Below are 21,153 nucleotides of genomic sequence, written 5' to 3'. Positions count from 1 at the left end.
GCCTCCTCTACCGGCGACGCAGAGACGCACGACGACCTTTGCGTCAAGCTGATCAAAAACGCGGATGAACCAGAGAGGAAAGGAACACCATTAATAAAACCCGGTGTGTCACATCGCTGCGCGTTGGTTTTATTTTGAAAAGTCTGGCTCACAGCTCCACGTTTATTGAGGCTCACTTGACAGAGGTCTCATCGTACGATGGTGCCGCGTCCGACACATTGTTACATAATAGCGGCGTTTTCCACCGTCAGGTGACGAGATCTGGATTCCAATATAAAATAGCAGCCTCTGCGTCTTTGATGAGCGGAGAGGTCATGATAAGCTTTGCTCTATATCTCCAGTACACTTTGTTTTGCTCACAATTATCTCTGCATAAATAACAATAATAATAATAAAGGTAAGGATTAAAAGATTTTGTAGACACTGTAATATTTTATTTTTTCCCCATTAAAAAAAAAAAAACATTTTTAAATAAGCTATAGCAGCCAATTTTATTAAAAAATACGACCATCTGATTTCATAAATCTGTAGTTTACTCAAATTTCAACTAATTCTTTTTCCTTATTATCCTTATGCATCCAAGCTCGCTAAATATTGCACTTTACAGCTGTTATATTTGTCATGGTGTCATCTGTTCATTCCACTTTGATGATTTTAGCTGTGGGTTGTACTGTGTCTAATGACTTGTCCAAGCTCATTTAGCAGGGGCAGTATATCAATAAAGGTCTCAGCACTGTCAGCAGATTTTCACAACAGTACCTACAGATGTATGCCTGGGTGGATGGCTAAAGATTTACTACAGAAGCGATGCATTAGATTGTAAGTGCTCCTAATATACATAGTTGGGTTATAACAGAAACTAACCACCTACCCCGCACCACAGTAGTAACGAGGCTACAAGACAAAGTGCTCAAAGTCTATAGCATACTCCCATTTTCTCAGTTAAATTTGTTTTGTAAAACATTGCATAATTAAATGACTTCACTTTATATGCCTGGTAAACACTGGGAAATCCTCCTGTTTAGAAGTGCTGTCATCTTATGGGGGAAACCCAGTTAAATCATATAAAGGCTTTAACACTGATATGCCAGCAGAGGGAAACCCAAGCCCACACATTTCTGAACAGGTGCATGCTCCTGAAAGACAGTTTTACTCATTATATTCAATACCCTGGCTTCCATCTTTAGCTGATTTGAATGTTTCAATCAGGGTAGGAAAGGGTGTTAAGTATTTGTCTTATAGCTGGGATTGCAACTCTGATAAGTCTTAATGGTTGTGGAGATTTTTGCAGTTAACTCACATGCACCACCATAACAATCTTCACTGATTAGAACGAAGGGGGGGGGGGGGGGGGAACATATACATGTATTGTGTCATGGTGGTCTTTGTAGAGAAGAGCCCCTTGCTCAGCTTTGGCAGTGCATATGTGTTACATCAATGGCCTCACTGACGGCATTGGCAACATTAATTGTACAGCAGGTTGCGGTCTAAGAACTGGGGCAGGCACCTGCTGCAGAAGTGGGTAAAGATGAAGAATGCTGTCCTAGATTGCCCACCAGCTCACCTTAGCCCATCCTGCCAAATTAATCAACTCTTCAGAGGCCGTATGCTTGTCTGGGGCAGGCATCCAAGGAGGGGAGAGGAGCCTGTTTTAATGCACAGGTCACGCAGACCTGTAGAAGCCTCCTCCATTTAAAAGAACTAAAGAACAATACAGGCACTGGGGTTTACACATGCCCTGCAGGATGGTGTGGCAAGATGTAGTTTGTCTTCAGCCATCTGTCTCTTTGTCTTTGAATGTTCTCTCATGAGATGCATTTTGACTGCGCGGGGGTTGAAGCGCTGCTGAGGAGGCTGATGTTTGATGAGGTGCACTGAGACGAGGGGTAGGGGTGGGGGGGATTTAGAAGCTCCATAGGGAGCTGAGATGACTAACTCACTACTCCTCCTAATCTAGGACAAGCACACCTAGACATCCTTCATGACTCTAATGTTTTACTCGTGTCGGGCCAAAAATATGTCCACCGAGGTTAGCCAAAGTGGGTCGCCCAACGGCTTTTTTTGGATCACAGAAAAAGAAATTGTGCCATCTAAATGATCGCTGTCTTCTAAAACCCACCCTGGATGGCAAAAAGCCTTCCCCGCCAGTTTATTTTTAAAAGTATCAAACTGGGTCAATGACGCCACAGAATATGACAAAACCTAATTTCGACACTTTTTAAACGCCTTAAATGACAGAGTAGTAGTGCTGAAAACCCTTTTCCAAAACATTTTATTGGTCTTATAGAAAATAAAGTAAGCTGTATCAACAAACATACAATATATACATCAATAACTTAGACACCTCAGAGAATCACATTTAAATCCACAGTTGTTACTGTATATATGAATACATAGTACTTATCTACAGATTGCAAAAGTACAATAATTTAATTTATAAATAGTTACAATTAACTATTGTCTGTTTTCATACAAAGTACTGCAATATTTTATTACAACCCATACAGAAAAATAACAAAACAGATTATTAACTTTGTATTACTCGCTTTAGTCAGATTTGTATACCTTTGAAACACAGACCCACTCCATAGAGAAGAGGGGAAAAAAACCTGCACAGTCAACCATTTACAAAGCATAACTTCATGAAAAAAGCCAATGTCTTGAGAGCTATTAAAAATCAACTGCCACACAAGTGCTGCTATTTATCCTCTAACATGTTGCTCAAACAAATACAAAAAACAAACAAACAAAAAAACAAAACAAGAAAAAGTCAAAAACTAATTAAAAAGGAAATCTGCAGAACAAATTACAGTGTTAAGATCAATTTCAAATTCACACGCACGACACATAATGAGAACAGAAACGTTGTGGATGATGCTACAGCAAAACAATGAGCATTAACGACTGGTGTAGCAGCAGAGGAACTTCAACCGTACACAAACGCGCACACACACGCACACACACACACGGAGGGGAAAAAAAAAAAATATTGCAAGTGGCCCTTGTGGCAGAATCCATCGTAGCATCAACATTATTTAGTGCATAAATATCTAAATAATAGCAGTTCATTTCAGTTAAGATCCAAGTTTAATTAATGGATTTGTATTCAGGTGATTGAAGACCAGAGTAACTGAGTAAGGCTTGAGTGCAGCTGTCACGATTCCTTTAAAAACATTGACAGCTTTGTTAGCGGCTTTAACCAAGGGCCAGTTGCTCTCCCACAGAGGGATGCGAAAAAACATAAATAAATAAAAATCTACAAAACATCAAGAATGATTAAAGAACAGACCTAAACTCTGACAATATTGATTACTCTTACATCTACTCTTTCACACCTTTCCACTGAGTTGCATATTAAGGGTCACTTTTTCACAATGGTCATTAATACCTACTGTAGCTACATACTATACAGCTGTATGTGAGAGAAAGAGAATCATCCCCAGAGGAGATCGAGAGATTGGTCAACAGTGCCACTCGAACACCTTAAAGACACTTGACACGAAAAAAGATTCACTCCACAAGACTGCCACAGCAATAAGGACGCCAACATTGATACTGGGCTATGTCGAGAGTCAGGTAATATATATTTTATCCCACAGTTAACCAGTCAATGCAGATAGCTAAGCATGTTGACAAAGTGAGGCTAGGATACGGACAGTATTACCAGCACTCAGATCTCGGGCAGTTTCACTGAGGCGTATCGTCTGCGAGCGGCTGCAGATTAACACCTCAGCCGACACTTTAAGACGTTCTGACCAGCAGGAGAGGGAGATCTGGATGAAGTGCATTCTGTTAATGTCATTAAACACCTACTTTCACCTTGAGGTGTAGACCTGCTTCAGTGTTAAATTCCTTTTAGAGGACCAGCAGAGTGATGCAACACTTGGCACAGAAGGAGCTCTCGCTGGCAGCTGTTGATTGTAATTCTACATAGTCGCACTGTGCCTCTTTCTGAGTGTGGATTGAAGCCCTTTATGACATGCTTATTAGAAAAAAAGGAGGAAAAAAACAAACAGAAAAAGAACAGAGCTGCCATCCCCGCCTTCTTGCCTCTCATCTAGAATTGTTTGTTCATTTTAAGTGACCTGTTTTGTCCTGAGCAAAACAAGCAGGAGCTTAGTGCATACAAACCTTCAGCCAAACCCTTCTGCTTTTAATCAGACAATCTGAAGACCAGTGGGTAGATTTAGAAGAGTGATGCTATACCTCTTTGAGGTTAACCTTGCAGCATCTTATTTTTACTAGCGTGACAAGGTGCAAGGTTTGTCAACAACATTTGCAGGATAACCGCACGCCCACAGGTAAATTCTAAAAGATAGCTTTTAAGGGCACTCTATCCCTGCAATGTAATTTACACCAATGATGTTGCTGGAATAATAATAATAATAATAAAATCCTTTACTTCCCGGTTACAGAGGATGTTTTTAGAGGGCATCCAGCACTAGATGCAACCATTATTCAGTTATTACTTTATGCTTCAAAAAGTCTTTTGACTTCATGTTCACTAATGCCGTTTCATCAAATTCTGTCATTCGTGGCTCAATGTGGTAAACTCGTAATGACAATATGATTTGTAACTAACACCAAGGAAGCGGAGGATATCACAGATGCCAATACGCACAAAGACAATTGACCTTGTTTACACCATCTAGTTTAGCTCTACAGATTTGTTTTAAATAGCACAGCATTGACATCTATACAGTGAACGACACTGCCAACTTGTCACTTACACATCACATCACGCGCTACCCCACAGTACGCGCCTAGTCACTAGAAAAAGCTATCAGACTTTAATAGTAAGCCACTTTCGGTACAATTGCAAAAAAGATGTCACAGGATTTTTTTTTTTACGTTTTCTTTTTCTGTATTTCTATAAACAATGGAAGGTAATCTACCTAGTAATAAAAACCAAGACGTCAACTTTAGACAAAGTTTTCTACACCTTAACAATTCAAACAGTAAAGCTCGTGTAAAGATTTTCTTTTGGAAATATCTGACGGCCCTGTCAACAAGTAATTACAAAAAAACGCAATATATATCTTTTAAACAAAATCAACATATTACTTCTATGAGCAAAAATTAAGTTTCAAAATGTTTGTGGATTTCACCGTCCCCACAAAACATGAGGATATTACTGTAATAACATTCAGGTTTTCAGATATTGTAGAAGAATCTTGTCATATTGGAATGGCACTCAGCTCTGGAACAACATCATTAAGTGCTGCTGATCTTTTTTAACGTTTCCACCTAAATATGCAAGACCTCTTTGTATTTTCAGTGCATACATATATATTATTATTGCATCTACCAGTCATTTTGAAAATGACAAGTTCACGGAAGCCTGTCGCAGATCCATAAACAGAAATGAATGCTATGTTTGGGAGCATCATTGCATGCTTATATTCTCAACAGACGACCAACAGAATCACAAATTGGACTAATTTATGAGTTTGGGGTTTGTCAGGTTGTTTCAAAGACATCTGTAGCATTAAGACCAAGAGTCTGTGACCAGTTGTCAGTTATCCCAATTTAAGTCAGTGCATAATAACAAGCAAAGGGCTTCTTAGTGAGATATGTGCTGGCTTTTCCTCCTCCCACTCTGTACTGTGGATCTTGTGAGGAATAATGGATCCAATTTATTTTCTTACTGGTTTTGACCACCTGTGAAACTGTACCAATGCTAGTTCTTAGGACGGAAGAGACTTAAGAGCCAGATTTTAGGAAAACTGACATAAAAATCTCAATCAAAACAAGCAAACTTGATGCAGTCTTCTTCAATTTTCCACTTTCTAAATGTTTCAATATTGCAATATTTCTCCTTTGTTTATGGGACAACTGTATCGTCCTAAATTCTAAAGTTTGATTTTTATTACCCTGGTGACAGGCCTGTTAAAAAAAAACAGACTGGTGTGTTGTTCTGTAAGAGTGAATTTGGAAAGCATATTTTTAGTGTTAGCTCCACGGTTAAAACTGAGAACTCACACAGGCATTCCTGTGCCATGTTACAATGCACTGACTAGTTTAGCCTTAAACATCTTTCTTCTGCCCTTTCTGCTACTACGACCTAGCCTCCGTTTTGGATTTGACGATGGTGATGACGCTGGTGGCAGCTACTTTACCGGGGATGAGGGGACCTATGACAGAAGCCATAGGTCCCCTTGCTGAGGTGACAGGGTTGCGGGCCACAGTCCTGGCAAAGCTCTGGAGGGCCTCGTACTTTGAACGCAGAGCATCCAGCTCCACCTTCATGCTGGCATTCTCTGTAGCCAGCTTGTCCACTTCCTGCTGCAGCTGAGCCTTTTGTTTTTCGAGCTCCTCCTTCTGGGTGACACGCTTTACTCGGCAGCTTGCGGCATAGCCCCGGTTCTTCAGGGTACGTCGCCGCTGTTTCAGCTGCAGGATTTCTTCCTTTGACATCCCCCGTAAATGCTGGTTCAGCTCCCGCACCGACATGGTCACCAGCTCGTCATCTGTTAGGCTGGTGCCATTTTCCCCCGGCTCCCGCTTCACCTGTGCGTGGAAATTAGTTAGTGCTGATCCTTTTATTAAAAAAATAAAATCTTATATATACACACACACAGACATTTGGCCACACAGGTTACCTTTAAGGCCTTGTTTCCCTTGTTTGTGGTAGTCATGCCACGAGAGCAGCGTCCACCTGTACTACCGGTTGATCTGTGAAAAGAAAAGACAATATATGAAACAAGAGTACTAGAAAAGAAACTTAATTTTTTTCTGCAAAATACACATTGAAGTATTTTCTGATAACAACAACAGCAAAAACAAAAATAGAAACCACATGACTAAATACACAAAATACAAAGTGGGTCAAGGACTTCAGACTTCCTTCTAAGTAATTGGAAAAACTGGTACCTGGACTGTTCGTGCACTTATGACAAGAACAAATAACTTTGCGGTATGCATTTCCAGATGACATTTAATTGGTTGGCAGCAATTCCAAAATTATTTCTTGGAAAGCAAACCCCAAAACAACACAAGTACAAGTACCATAGGCACATTTCAAAACAGAACAGATCTGGGCCTTTCTACAGCGCATCCATCCTCAAACACCACACATTCACAAAAGTACATGGGGCAGATTTTAAGCTATCCAGTCTAGACAGTCACACCTGTCTAGATTTGGCCTGTGTCCAACTATAATCCTATAAATCAATGAAAAAGCAACCCACTGTAACTACTGCAGAGCCCTCCAGAACAACAGGGCTGCACTGCAGTTTCTTCTGTCATGTCTGCACTGAGGGAACCACCAAGAGAAGCTGCGTCGGTGAGAAGTCCAGCCTACTGGTATTAAGACAGACAGAAGGTCAGGTGAATTCCATCGTGCGAGCTCTGTCACAGGATAAGTATGTCCTCTCTCACTCACACACACACACACACACACACACACACACACACACACACACACACACACACACACACACACACACAGAGCTGTGGCCCTGAGTGCTTTACACCACACACAGTAAATGCTGTGTCAGCAACACAGACACCCACCACAGTCAGCCCAGCCCAGCCAGCACATTGCCTCGGTAAGCTGATTTACACAACCCAGCAGTGTGTGTTTATACTGAGCACATAAACAAATGCTAGCTCTTAGAACTTTTTTTTAACACATCAAAACAGGAAAGAAAGCATCTGAACAAAAGAATGTAAAAAAGAATTACTGTCAGCGTGTGCAGAAGTTTGCAGCATGCGTGCACATTAAGCTAGTCATCAGGGAAATTCATGTCGTCTGCACAGAAGCTCAGTGAGGGAAGAAAAGAAAAACAGATGAGTCGGAGCTCCAAAGTGCACTAAGATGGCCAGGATATTTCCATGGCAACAAAAGGGTGCTACAGGTGGACCGGTCACCTGAGCCAAACAGGGAGAGACAGCCGCTTGTTAAAAATGACCTGAATACGACACTATCACACAGGCTGGGGACATAACATGAGGTCAGACTGTGACTTGAATTCTTGATGCTTTCACTTAAAAAAAAAAAAGTAAAAAAAAAAAAAAAAAAGTACTCTGGCTTCTTATAAAAACAGAAATGTTTCTCTGCGCTGCAGATGCCCATATAAAAAGCTTTTCACGCTCTGCACAGGACTTTTCAAATGTGATACTTTCATCCCTGATGGGCTGGCTATGAATAGCTGTCTGATAGTAACACGTACCTTTCACTGGCCTTTGTGGTGACTCATTTCCAGTAAGCATTTGGACCACAGATGCAAAACATAATGGGATAATGGTCTGCCTGATGATGCACAGATAATGGACAAATAGACAGGAAAGTACTACACTAATAGCTACTGGGATGAGACTAGGAAAAAAAAGGTTGCATCTTCCAAATTTCATATTAAGCCTATCATTTTCCCCTCAGTAGCCTAGACCCAACATTGTTCAAAAACCAGTTGGAATCTTGAAAATGCAGAAAGATGGCACACTGTCCAAGTTGAGGGGGCGTATTCTGTCACACATCTGTGTAGGGTAACATAGTAGGCATGGTTTGGCACATTGAAAGCTCACCATATGACACTGTGGAAAGACTTCACCCAGGCTGCAAGCCTCCAGCACAGGCTGCTGCCAACAGACGGCTACCAATGACAGGGCATGGCAGAACAACACAGACAAGGTCCAATGCACAGCTGCTCCCTTCCACTACCAGGCTTGTCATACCTCACAGAGACAAAGAGGCATGCTCACACAAACACAGAAACACAGGCAAAGAAAGGAAAGGAAAACACACCTATAATTTCCCATAAAGAATGACAGGGAAATTTCAGACTTGGTGCACTGATCTGTTGGAGAATGCCCTTGCATTTGACAAAGACATAGTCACAATTTAAAAACAAAAGACACTGATGTCTTCCTTGCACTAATATATTAGCTCCTATTAATGATTTCACGTCTTTTGTGTTTCTAGCCAAAGGAGCGGGAGGCGAAAGCTGCAGCTTAGAGTGCGGGGGCATCGGAGGTAGGGAGCAAGTGCAGGGACATAGACGTCTTTTGTAGATGCTTGCTGAATTTTTATGAATCGCCTGGAAGAACGCTGACAAATCAGAGCTGATTGCTTGTGGAGGAGAGACATCACACCCACAGGAAATAGAAAACGCTGAGTGTGGTCACAGAGAGAAAGAGAATGTGTTAGAGAGAAAAAGAAAGAGACAGAGAGAAAGACAGAGAGCGAGAGAGAGACACAAAGAGAGAGAAAGAAAAAGAGAGACAGAAAAACAGAGAGAAGCCTTATGTAAAATGCAGGGTCGACAAATTTAGAGGAGCTTGAGAAGAACAGGTTGAGAGAAAAAATAAATCCTGATCTCAGCAAGGACCAAAACCAAGGTGCCAATTAGGAAGTTGTGAAGTTGAACTAACACAACGAGAGCAACCCATCCAACCTTCAAATGCGGTCTTTGTTCATCTGAAGCAATGCAGTGCAGCTTGCAGAGGTAGGGTCGGCTTAGGTTGACTCTGAAGAAGGGAAAGGGGGTTTACAAGAAAAACAAAAACAAACAAAAAAAAACCCCCCAACAACTCTAGTGCGATAAATGCTGATGTGACATGATAGGTCCGGCCCTCAGCCTGTGGCATCCTTTAATGATCTCGTCCCCTCTGCAGGATCTCTCCAGGGGAGATGCCAAGGATGGACACCATTAGCCAGGGGACTCTTTGTTGAGGGGGAGTCGAGGCTACAGCTTCGACACACTGCATCCCCCAGATGAATATTTATTACTGTCGTTCGCCGCCTAAGGTGGGGGTGGGAGACGGGGGGAGGCTGAATAAAGATGCTCAGGAGGTGATTCTTCAAGGATACATCCAAGGCTCTTCCATCAACGGCTGTCTCAAAATGGCGGTGGGCTGTTGGGGATGGGGAGGGGGTGGGGGTGTATTTCTGGTACCGGAGGTGGCACACATGGTGGTTCAGGGCTGCAGGGAGGGCCAGCTCCACTTGACAGCAGTGTAACAAGATTATCAGGGCCATAAGAGCAAACAAAAAACCCCAGCAACCTGCCTCGGAATCCAGATTACGACAGCGCCTGCTCTCTGAATACTAAACACGGCTGGGGAAGGACTAACAGGGTACAGGGTTTGCTGAGACAGGACAGTGGATGGCACATCACGCAACTAATCACATGCACATGCATCGCACAGTGACAGATCACCAAAACCACACAAGCACATACAAATTTAACTTGTCATGATCAATTCTTGAAAAGAAGCGTCCGAGCACTGGGCACTGGCAGCTTGCTAATGAAGTGAATAAAAGTAGACGGTGGAGGTGCATGCTGATGAAAGACTGTGTTCAGGGGGGGAAAAAAACAAAACACAAGCAGCATCCAACAATGGCAACAGAGCTCTGTGAAACTAACAGCTGAATTTCATCTCACACCAAACAATACATTTCAACAATTTTCACTCCAAGAGACCACGATGTGGCTCATTTTGATCGTATGCCCAATTTAATTTCTTTTCCTTTCTAAAACCAGTGTGGACTTGTAAAGAAAATTTGCACAGTTTGTACAAGACTGAATAACTAGAGCTGTGGCCCAGATGTAAATTAGGCCCGACAGAAGGGTGATAGAATGTTTAGCACCATTTTCAATTCATTGTCTTTGCAAATTCTGGATATCTTTGATGATTAGCTAAACAACAAAAGGAGAGTGCTTGCTGTAAAGTCAGTACAATCAGCTATTCAGTTTCCCTGATCAATAATGTATAAGACCTATAGCCTCTCAGTCCATTGTCACAGACCTTCCAGGAAACAGAATGATGGCAATGACAAAGAAACTGAAAAGCACATGGTAAGTGCCTGAAAATAAAAGAAATGTCAGTCCTTTTCTATGATTGGGCTTTATTATTTTCCACTTACTCTTTCCAGGTTGACATATTTAATGCAGTGAGCCAACATTTTCACGCTGTACAGCCAATCTCAAGACTTTATGCCTAATCAGAGCCTCTGCTCTTACTCCCTCACTTCTAAGAGAGTTGAAAAGATCGCCTAGATATTCAGATCTAATCATTCCTCCCGTCAGCTGAGCTAAGTCAATTATCAAGCAAGCTGCATGTGTCGGGCGCCATTTAACTGCAAATTAAAAATCAGACTCCTCTGATAGCTCTGGAAGAGATACTGGAAGAGTGGTATGAACTTGTGTGTGCAGAAAACAGTGTGCGAGTGCATCTGAGAAAGGTACGACGGGAAGAGGGGAGGGAAGCTATTAACTACTAAGTATTCAGAGCGTGAAATAAGAGTGACAAAAAGAGGGAGAGGGGAAATCATTCAGCAGCTTTCAGAGGGAAATGTGATATGCTTGTAGTAGAGGGGAAATACTAAGCCAGTGCTTTTGACCAGCAGACGTTCTGGGCAATGCTGAAATAGCAACTAACCAAAATTGCCAGCTTCCCGTATTAACTGACCCCTAGAGCGTAGGGTTAAACTGCTCCTGCAAAAATCTGTTAACAGTGTCTGAAATTTACTTTAACTCACTGACCAAGTGTGCTTTTAATCTGCTAAAATAATAAATCGACCTTCGTTCATATATTCTATACGCGTTTCTAAATATTTTGTTGAGACGCAGCGTCAAGTGACAAACATTTAATATATTTATCAGGGGCTAATCAAGTCAAGCATGAATAGTAAAAAAAAATTCTAAACTTTTCACATCAATCTCCTCAACAATGTAATCGCTTTCTAATGCTTCGTCTTTTGCATGAATCTAAGAATTTAGGCTCCTGTTCAAAAAAGACTGCAAAGCCCAGCCTTAGTCTGAGTTATGATGAGACGATTGGTTAGATAGTTAGGGTTATACAAAAATGTCAGGGTCAGGTCTTTGTGGAATACTGGTGGGGGAAAAAAAGCTGTGTGTGGGTGTGTGTGTGTAAGTGTCAAACTTTGACAGAGAGGGAGGAAGACAGAAGCATATGAGTGATCCCAAAACACAGGAGAGACCCTAAGCGTCGCTTTAATTTTGGTTTGGAGAAAAAAGAAAAAAAAAAAAGAATGAAAAATGCCACCGTGGGGGACTGTCCACTAAGATTTACTCACCAAAATAGAAAATCCACCTACATTTGGTGCATGGGGGGATGTTAATTCGTGACCATGTCTGTACATCATCCTCACACTGCTCTGGTTGGCAAATACTGTCTTATTAGATAAACAGAAGCATCCTGAATTTGACCTTTATTAAAAAAAAGGAAGCACTGATAACCAAAAAACATCAAACCACACAAAAAATTAAATAAATCCGCAATGATATAAATGACTAAATCATTAAGTCACTAAATTATTGGATAAGGATTAAGTGACTCTGCTTTGGAGGTTTAGTTTTCACACATACTGTTATTAAAGATGTGAGAGAGAAAAAAGACGTAAGAAAGAATTGGTACCTGCTGTATATCTAAAGAAGGGAAAAATCTGTTATGTTCCCTCCAATTAGATTCTTAGTAGGACCAAATTTTATGTGGAAAAAAAGAAAAAAAATCATGTTAATACAGCACAATGGCTTCAAGGTAATACTGCATTTCCATAGTCAAATATGTGGAATTTCCTTCTATGTTTGTAAAATTTGTGCCAACAAAGTAAAGACATTTGCCAATAAATTTTTTCCTGTCTGATATTAAAGTCACAGGCACTTATTGTTTCTCATTTCTGATAACCAGGCAAACTCTAGGCAAAGAAAGGAGAGTTTGATGAATACAAATAAACTGATTTTATGTAACCTAGTTTCCTTGGAAAAAAAAAAGAAAAGAGCGAGAAAAAAAGTCGCATGTAGAAGCTAGTAGGCTATACTATGAAGAATAGCATGTGGCACATTTATGTCAGATTTTTGCATCCAGTTCATGTCTTTTAAAGTGAAAACATGAATCACTGCCCTTAAGGGATTGTATATTTTCTTAAGTCACTGATAATGGGAGGTTTATTTAAAGGGACTTGTTTGTACTAACCAATGTTTTGATACATTAAAAAAAAAAATCTATTTCCATGTTCAGCAGCTGCTATCTACTGAAGCCGCTCTGTTGGTATAACCAGTAGGACAGAAGTGGAGACTTCACTGGCCTTTCACAGTATCTGCCTGGAGGACTTGATTAAACAGGAAGAGAATAGCTCTTGATACTTCAGCCTTACACTGGCAGAGGAAGTAAGGGTTGCAGGCAACCCACACACTGGCAAAATATCTAGGAGGTTCACTACACTGGTTGAATTTATATTAAATGCATATTGCATTGACCTAACACAACCACAACAGTTTTGTGCTGCTCACAGAATTGATAGAGCAGGTCAATACGTTTCAATGCATTTCAAGTAAAAGAATATCAAATATGTGAGCTATTTTACTTACTACTGATGCACTGATATGATTTAAAACAGTCTTCTCCTATTAAAAAAAAACAAAAAACAAACAAACATCAAAATAAACAGATCTCAGCAGCATCATCAAAAAAAAGAAGGAAAGAAAACAAACACGGATGCATTTTCTCCTGTGGAGAGCTTTGATTCAAATGCAGTGAGAGAGCAGAGTTATTACCTGGAAATATCAAAGATTCTAATTTCTATTAATAAGACTGCCTCCGCTCTTTTCAAATTTTGGTAAGTGATTGATGAGCCCTGTCTACAGGATATTTGATGGCGTCTCACAGCTAATGATTGTCCCACAAAGAAAACAAAAACAAAACACAATTTCACCATTAAAAAAATTAACATATTTCGAGACATGAAAACTTAAAAGTGTAAACACGCATACAGCTAGCAGTGTTCCTTACTATAATCCTCCTTAGACATTCCTCACATATTCTCACATAAGCTAAAGCTTGTGATACTTAAAGAAATGATCAATTTTAACAATAGAGAAAGGGGAGGAAGAAGATTTCTAAATTATCTTATGGCTGAAAAGATTATTATATACCGCAAAGGTCGCTAAATTGATCCTCTAAGCACCCAGCGTATTTGTCCACAAATGGTGAAATATGTTTTCTCTGCGTAGGACAGGAGCTTGAGCTAAATAAAACTGAATAAATATCTGAAAAGACATGAAGTATATAAATGACTGCTGTATTTCGCAAAAGAGGCTGCCCAAGGACAGCTTGCATTGATTTTCTTTTTGTCACTTTTCATTTGTAACTGTGTTCACAATCACGGAGTGATTGGAGAAATAAAGACCTTAATTTGTAAGTAAGATTAGTAACATTTTGTCAGCTTAACACAGGTAAAGACTGTCAGACTGTTAATTTTAAATTCTGCTGTATGTAGAGCATAGTTTAATGAGGTACATGTTTTTAGGAACCTATTAGTCATTTGCAAAGAATGTTAAGTTCCTCAAATACAAATGTAGGGAGCACTAATGAAAGTTTAATTATCTGCCTACAAAGCATTTACCTTCAAACAAAAGGTCATATATATATATATATATATATATATATCCTAAAACTCTTGAAAATCCAATAAAAGTGATGCAGAGTGACTCACCAATTTAATTTGACTTAGCTTCTTACAAGGGTACGACTAAAATTCGCTTGTTGTTAATGTCAGTTTACAGCTGATGTGTCCCACACACGAATTAGCCAAGATAAAAGTAGGTTACATGAAAAACCAGCGGCCAGCGCACAGCTCTGTGTGCATGCTCACCATGTTCTGTCTAATATTGACTATTCTAAATTATGAACAAACAGAGAGCAGTAATGAACATGCCAAGTGTAAGTTCCAAACAGAAATTCATCAAACACACTCTGACTGGATGAAAGTACTACTTTGAGAAGTGGAGCGGGCATATCGCAATGCTAAGCAATCATAATCCGCACTACACTTGCAAGAGGTTTCATCACCAACATTCCCTCCCTATTGCAAAAAGGGGGGGAGAATATATTGATCTTTTTCTCCCTTCCTTCCGGGCATTCCCATTGCCCTGTGCAGCTTAAACAGCACTTTTGTGGACAAATCCCACATTTGTGTTCCTTTCTGGAGGCTATAAATTGTCCTGAATAGGCGTAACTACTCCCAAGGCACAGCTGTGTTGGCTATACAGAGGTGTTGGTGGCCAGACTGTACTCTATGCAGTGTAAAGTCTTGCCTCATGTTTCGTCAACCTCACATATCCTCTTCCACCCTCCACTGCCTGCCCATTCTGAGCAACACCACTGGGTATAAGTTGTGCACTCAGTTCACCTCTATGGTATCCAGCCTTGCTTTATCTTTGCTACCTCAGTGAAAGAAAAGATAAATCTAAGCACCGATCTACACCACTCCCTGCCTCCATCCACACGCCACTGCCAGCCCCACCGGGCTCTTATATGGACCATCATCTGTTCTTGTTACCTGCAGAGAAAGGCAGAGATGAGCATTACGCTTTATTGCAAAGCCGGGCTTCTGATGTGGGGCTGGCCTGTCCGCTAAACACACTTCAATGCCCTGCTCGCATGAACAGAGATGATGAAATAAGTTGGGTATCTGAGCAAGAATGGGCAACTTCTATCTGTTTAGCCCTGCCTATATGGGCTCAACAGTTTCCAAGGTGACTTTTCAAATTGCACACACTCTCCATGGATAATTCATTACCTGCGCCCTCCATAAATGTGCACTCTAATAGGCAGCAAATTTCATCATGTCACACATAGGGTAACAAAGGCATCTGCCAACCCAAAATTAGAGAAATGACGTGTTACGCTGCATTAAATGATAACAGAAAAAAGCTGGTTCTCTATAGCATTTAATCACTGCTCAGCAACAAAGACGAGGGCATTTACAGAATGCCACATTTACCATTTACATTTACATTTATAGAGATGTTTCAAACACTACCCTGATTTGGGTGGTGTATTTTTTTTAACTTCCTATACATCATATAATTACAACTGACCTAGTTTAAGCATCCACTCATTGCAGGGCTATATAATAGCAACACACGCATAATATCTGCTTATCGTGCATTTTTTTAAAATGGATCTGACATCGCAGTTGACACCTAAGCACTTAGTCTAAATATACTCGCAGCCTGTTTGTTGATGTACATCATGACAGTGCTGCCATAAAAATGCACATTCTCAGCTGAATGTAGATGAGGCTATTGATAAATGCATGATGGTCATCACTTGATGCTCATGGCTTGACTGACTTGCAGGAAAGCTCAGCACCATTTCGATCCATCTCCCTAATAACGGTGGCTTGGTGATAAACATCGACCCTTATCAAGCGAGCAGACCTTTGTCCGGTGGTGCCATATTTCGGGGTGGATTCTGAGAACGTCTAAATACATCATTGTGATGATTCAGCATGATATAAAATACCGCTACTTGTTTGCAGGCTCTGACAATAAAACAATGCTGTGTTGTTAACTGCTTGGCTGTGGCATTAAAGCCAAGGGCGGCTGGTTTGATTTGGCTCTGCCATTGTTACAATTTAACTAGTGGTTAAATGAATTGTCACTTCAGGTGAAGCAATTCAGTTCGAAACGATTGGTCTGAGAGCATTTCCTGGAAGATTAAAAATCAATGCATTTATTAAAAAGAAAAAGAAAAAACAAAGAAACAACACAGATCTGACAATCACAACCGCGTCTATGACAGAAATGTTACGAGAGAATAACACAACCAACCTGGTCTCGCTAAACCGCTGGCTCGGCTCGCGCTTGCTCCTTTTTTTCCTCCACAACGAGGTGATGAAGCAGCAGGTTTGAGCAGCAAGAAGCGCATGAGTTGACAAACCACCAAAAGAAAGCGTAGCGGCACAGCGGACACCAACGCGTCCCTCGCAAACTATTTATTTAAACGCAAAGGAAAGGAAAAAGAAGCGACCTAACACAGGGTCGCACGGTTTTTGACATTCCACGACTCTTCTCGTCTCCAGCCTCTCAGCGCCTGCTCGTGAAAAAAAAAGTGGCAAACAACTCCCCGCCTACAAAACAAGCAAGCGAGGAAATCCCCGTGTGCTCAGTCTTTCTACTATTTGTAGCAATACAGCAACGAGAGCGAATCCACAGCTCAGGGAGGGGGAGTTACCCCTCAAGCGCGAAATGGCTGGCTGGCAGCCCCCCCTCCGCTCTCTACTACATGAAAATCAGATTGACACGTTTAATTCACAGCTCGCGCGCGCGTGTGTAAAAGATTAGCTGCCATCTCACCGTAGTAGGAGCACTAATGTTCCCGGTTACAACCGAGCATTTCATGTGTAAACTTTCAAAATAAACCCCCGAGCTGTGTCAAAACGTGTGCTGACCACTTGGATAATCAGGGCACTTTAGTTTGAAATGTTTCTGATGTGAGAAAGGCTAACTTTACCAGGAGGCTAGCTATGCTAACCCACTAAGCTAGCCTCGGCCAGCTTGACAGCGGCGAGGCGAAGGCATGCACACTCAGCATAACAACAGCAGCAGCAGCAGCTCTGTTTGCTTTACGGGCCCACCTGACTTCAAAACGACGCCCCTCCGAAGTTGTAGCTGTTAAAGTGCTCGTCTGAAACCTAACATCCGAGGCACAGCTGAATTTCGGCTCCACTGACAGAAGCGACGGCGCTTCCAAACGCCTGCCCGTGCTCTCCTTGTTGATTCCTTTCTCTTGTACCGAAGCCAGACGTCATCGTGTTTGGTCACGTGCCTCCATTCATGAAAGATTTTCTTTGCTCGCAAGGGGGAAAAATGATAACTAAGAATACAGCATCCTTTGTTACATTGTTTCTTATACTTCCTGTTGTGACTTAGAATCAGCACTGCTGGCACTGTGAGCACTGGCACAAATAAATCACAACCACAGAATTAGTTAAATGTCTAAATTTAATAAACTATTTTGAAAATACACTCATTTGGAGTACAAAATATAGCATTTTATCAATATCTGTAGTATTGCAAAACATGATTTTGGTACACAGTACAATACAAGCAGCAATGGGATATCACCTCGAGGAAAAAAAAAACAGTTGTGAAGTGAACCTCTTTGGCATGAAACATGATCATCAGAAACAAGGTTTAGAAAGCCAGAGAAGAAACTGATAGGAGCATTTTTATTCCATGAGTCAACTAAAATACCAGGAACAGGGATATAAAAGAAAGAAAAAAAGCATTTCATGGTAACGGAAATGGAGATTTTCTTACAAAAGGAAGCTATTATCGCTTGAAATCTTTCTCTTGTTAAGTCTCACCTCATATTTTAGGTGATTTACTTACTTAGGTCAACAACTACCCGGCAGTAGTGGTTGTAGCATATAGCCAGATCATCAGTGATATGACAAGTTTGCAGTTTCTCCACCTGGCAGGTTATTTTATTTCTTTTTGGTCCTGGAGCTGCTGCTGCTGCTGCTGTTGAACATACTGATCCCACGAGATCTGACTCCAACAGCGTCTGGAGTGACTCCCGGTTGCTGCAGCACTTGGTCCAGAGTTGTCTTCTTTATGGCAGCAGGGGAAATCTTCTCCTGGTCAGCCAAATACTGAAGTTCCCTTTTTTGAAATATAAAAAAAGCAGAAACAAAAGAAGATAAACATACAAGTTAGAATGGATAATACATATTAATCACAGCATAATAAATCAGTGTAGTAATAACTTCAACACTAGGTGATATGTAACCAGAGAAGCCACAATTTAAAATGATTTGTACATACATAGCTCCATCTGCTGTCTGAATAATAAACTTTTAAAAAAAATTGTCACCCTTTGAGCAATTGAGTGAATTGCTTTTCTTCTGTGTCTTATGACAGGAACGACAAAAATGTTTCTCTGTTTGTTGAACACCTCTCTCGCCAACCTACCTCGTCCTAACGCAAGAAGCCTCCACAGCATTGATGAGCAGGCTGCGGAAGCCACCACTCTCCATAACATGTAGGGCGTGGATCGTGGCGCCCCCTGGTGAACACACATTGTCCTTGAGCTGCCCAGGGTGCTGCTCCGAGTCTAACAGCATCCGAGCAGCCCCCTTTGAAGAAACACAAAGGAAGCGCCACTGATTGATTGCATAAAATACGCCACGTGATAATGAACATTCAGACTGTGTCAATGTGCACAATGGGACAGGACAAGCTGCAGGTCACACATAATTGAACAGTATTCTTTTAAACTCAACTCATAGGCACTAGGGGTATTCAGAAACACAGCAACATCAAACCAGGATCAAAACCTAAAAAAAAAAAAAAAAAAAAAAGTATATACTGCATCTATAACGGACATACCAGCAGTGCTTGGGCTCCGAGGCGTACAGCCAATCTCCTGTTCAGGCCCATTTTCACACCACCATCAGCAAGCGCATCTACAGCAGTGAAAGCCTGCAAGGTCACAATCATCAACGTTACTATGATGGAAAGAGGGCAACAAGCCGGAGGGCACGTTTTTCACAAATGCTGCAGCTATGGCAGATTTGCAAAACACACTGATAGGTAGAACGGACTCACATAAGCAGGGCCGCTGCCGCTTAGGCCAGTGACTGCATCAATCAGGTCCTCTTCCACCTCGGTGCAGTAGCCGACACTGGCCATCAGCTGCTCCAGGAGCTTTCCATCCTCCACATCTGCATAGCTTCCTGTAGCATAGACAGTGGCCCCTTCACGGACTACCACTGGAGTGTTGGTCATGCAACGTATGACCTTTGGAGAAGTGCGATACTGCTGCAGCTTCTACAAAAAGGAGCAATGCTCTAATTTAGTGACTTCATTTGAAGGGATGATGAATGAAAGTACCAGTTTAAAGTTTCTTATAATGGATGGATACAGCAAGCAAAAACAGATTAGATGTATGTATAGGCGATGTGAGCACTGAAAAATATGAATCAATAGCGTTTATAAGACTTTAAGTTATGCGTCTGGATTCATCTGGCTTATGATTTGCATTACCGTAATGTTTTAAAAGTAGTACTATAATTAAGTGATCTAGTGTTCATACAAGCAGGGTACACACCAACTCCTACGATGCACCATACCATGTCACTACAAATACTAGTAGATAATTACTATATTTACACCAATTGACTTATAAAAACTAGTGTAACAAGCAGCTTGAATAGGAAGGGGGGGCTTAAATGTGTTTAGTTTGTAAGTTTCCCACCATAAAACACACAACATGTAAACACGACGGGCTATGACTTGCCTTCTCTATGGAACTGATTCGGACCCCTGCAGCACAGGACACAATAAGGTGACGGTCTTCGATATCTGGTCCAATCTCATCGAGGACAAAAGGAATGATGTGGGGCTTCACAGCCAGGAAGAGAACATCAGTCCTGCTCACTGTCTCCTTGTTGCTGGTAGTGAAATTTACACCCAATTTCTGTACAAATTGACTTCTTTTAGTAGTTCTTCAGACAGGTAAAATACATATTCATAATTACACAGAGTCACTAATATAACAGACTATGCACCCGTAGTTGCTGCACTGTGGGGAGATCTGTGTCTGGAGAACTGGCTGTGATTTTGTGCGTGGCAATCACGCCTTGAAGAGGGGAAAAAATATCCAGAAATCATTTCGGTACCTGATTGCAATCTACATACATCAAGAATACAAATGAAATGAAATTAATGCACATATGGTTAAAGGTATGTTTCGAAATTCACCTGCTGCCGTGAAGCCTCTCACCAGAGCGTGGGCCAGCTGGCCCGCTCCTATGAAACCCACGCTCATTCTGCCTGTAGGTACACACAATTTAAAACATTAAATTTAACGTTTTGTCTTACAAGTGACAGATGAACCAAGAAAGGATGAGCCGTGTGCCCTTTTTACAGCTCCGACACGTAGCGCAAACATAATCTTACTTCCGTATTATTCACTGAGGGAGGGCAAGGCGAATCCTGGACACATAATGGCAGCAGCCATAACGCTAACATTCATTACATTTATGAACAAACGGAAGAATCTTTAAGCTGACAGACAGACAGACCAATACCAGCTCTTCATAAATACCTGAAATTACAACTCTGTCAACGTGTCCCAGGTGATTAACGCTGTAGCTTCTGGAACAGCGACCAGAAACGAATTTGATTGACGAGGCTTGCGAGCCAGTGAGCTTTCACCCTTAGCTTACGCGTGACAATTTCAACCAATCGCAGTGGCAGCAGCGTAAACTTTGAGGCGGGGTTTAAATTGCACCAGGCTGTGCTGCTGAGAGGAAAAGCTGGTTAGGAGACGCAGTCGCTTTACTGGCATCTACCGGCGAAAAGCTTGGAAAGACATGTCGAGATGGAGGCGCTCAGA

General features: G+C 41.4%; 2 protein-coding genes across 5 annotated transcripts; both read right to left on the bottom strand.

Moving 5' to 3' along the window:
• Positions 1 to 5,943: 5,943 nt before the first annotated feature.
• On the bottom strand, positions 5,944 to 17,550 carry LOC113020710 (transcription factor MafG). Of its 3 annotated transcripts, none has more exons than XM_026164907.2 (3): positions 17,387 to 17,550; positions 6,603 to 6,675; positions 5,944 to 6,510 (listed from the first exon to the last, which is right to left on the bottom strand). In XM_026164907.2, exons 2-3 carry the CDS (start codon positions 6,636 to 6,638, stop codon positions 6,058 to 6,060), a joined length of 489 nt encoding a protein of 162 aa, XP_026020692.1. In that variant the 5' UTR covers positions 6,639 to 6,675; positions 17,387 to 17,550; the 3' UTR covers positions 5,944 to 6,057. The 3 variants fall into 3 exon arrangements, with proteins under 3 accessions (XP_026020692.1, XP_026020693.1, XP_026020691.1); XM_026164908.2 differs by lacking the exon at positions 17,387 to 17,550 and adding an exon at positions 16,581 to 16,856; XM_026164906.2 differs by lacking the exon at positions 17,387 to 17,550 and adding an exon at positions 7,191 to 7,264.
• Positions 17,551 to 17,735: 185 nt separating this feature from the next.
• On the bottom strand, positions 17,736 to 20,987 carry pycr1a (pyrroline-5-carboxylate reductase 1a). 2 transcript variants are annotated; one of them, XM_026164898.2, is made up of 8 exons: positions 20,863 to 20,987; positions 20,517 to 20,588; positions 20,324 to 20,394; positions 20,053 to 20,232; positions 19,362 to 19,583; positions 19,143 to 19,235; positions 18,726 to 18,889; positions 17,736 to 18,416 (listed from the first exon to the last, which is right to left on the bottom strand). In XM_026164898.2, exons 2-8 carry the CDS (start codon positions 20,581 to 20,583, stop codon positions 18,239 to 18,241), a joined length of 975 nt encoding a protein of 324 aa, XP_026020683.1. In that variant the 5' UTR covers positions 20,584 to 20,588; positions 20,863 to 20,987; the 3' UTR covers positions 17,736 to 18,238. The 2 variants fall into 2 exon arrangements, with proteins under 2 accessions (XP_026020683.1, XP_026020684.1); XM_026164899.2 differs by lacking the exon at positions 20,863 to 20,987 and adding an exon at positions 20,715 to 20,847.
• Positions 20,988 to 21,153: the final 166 nt, after the last annotated feature.

Source organism: Astatotilapia calliptera, chromosome 4, assembly GCF_964374335.1.
Source record: "Astatotilapia calliptera chromosome 4, fAstCal68.1, whole genome shotgun sequence".
Taxonomy (NCBI): domain Eukaryota; kingdom Metazoa; phylum Chordata; class Actinopteri; order Cichliformes; family Cichlidae; genus Astatotilapia; species Astatotilapia calliptera.
This window is presented reverse-complemented; position numbering and strand designations above follow the sequence as displayed.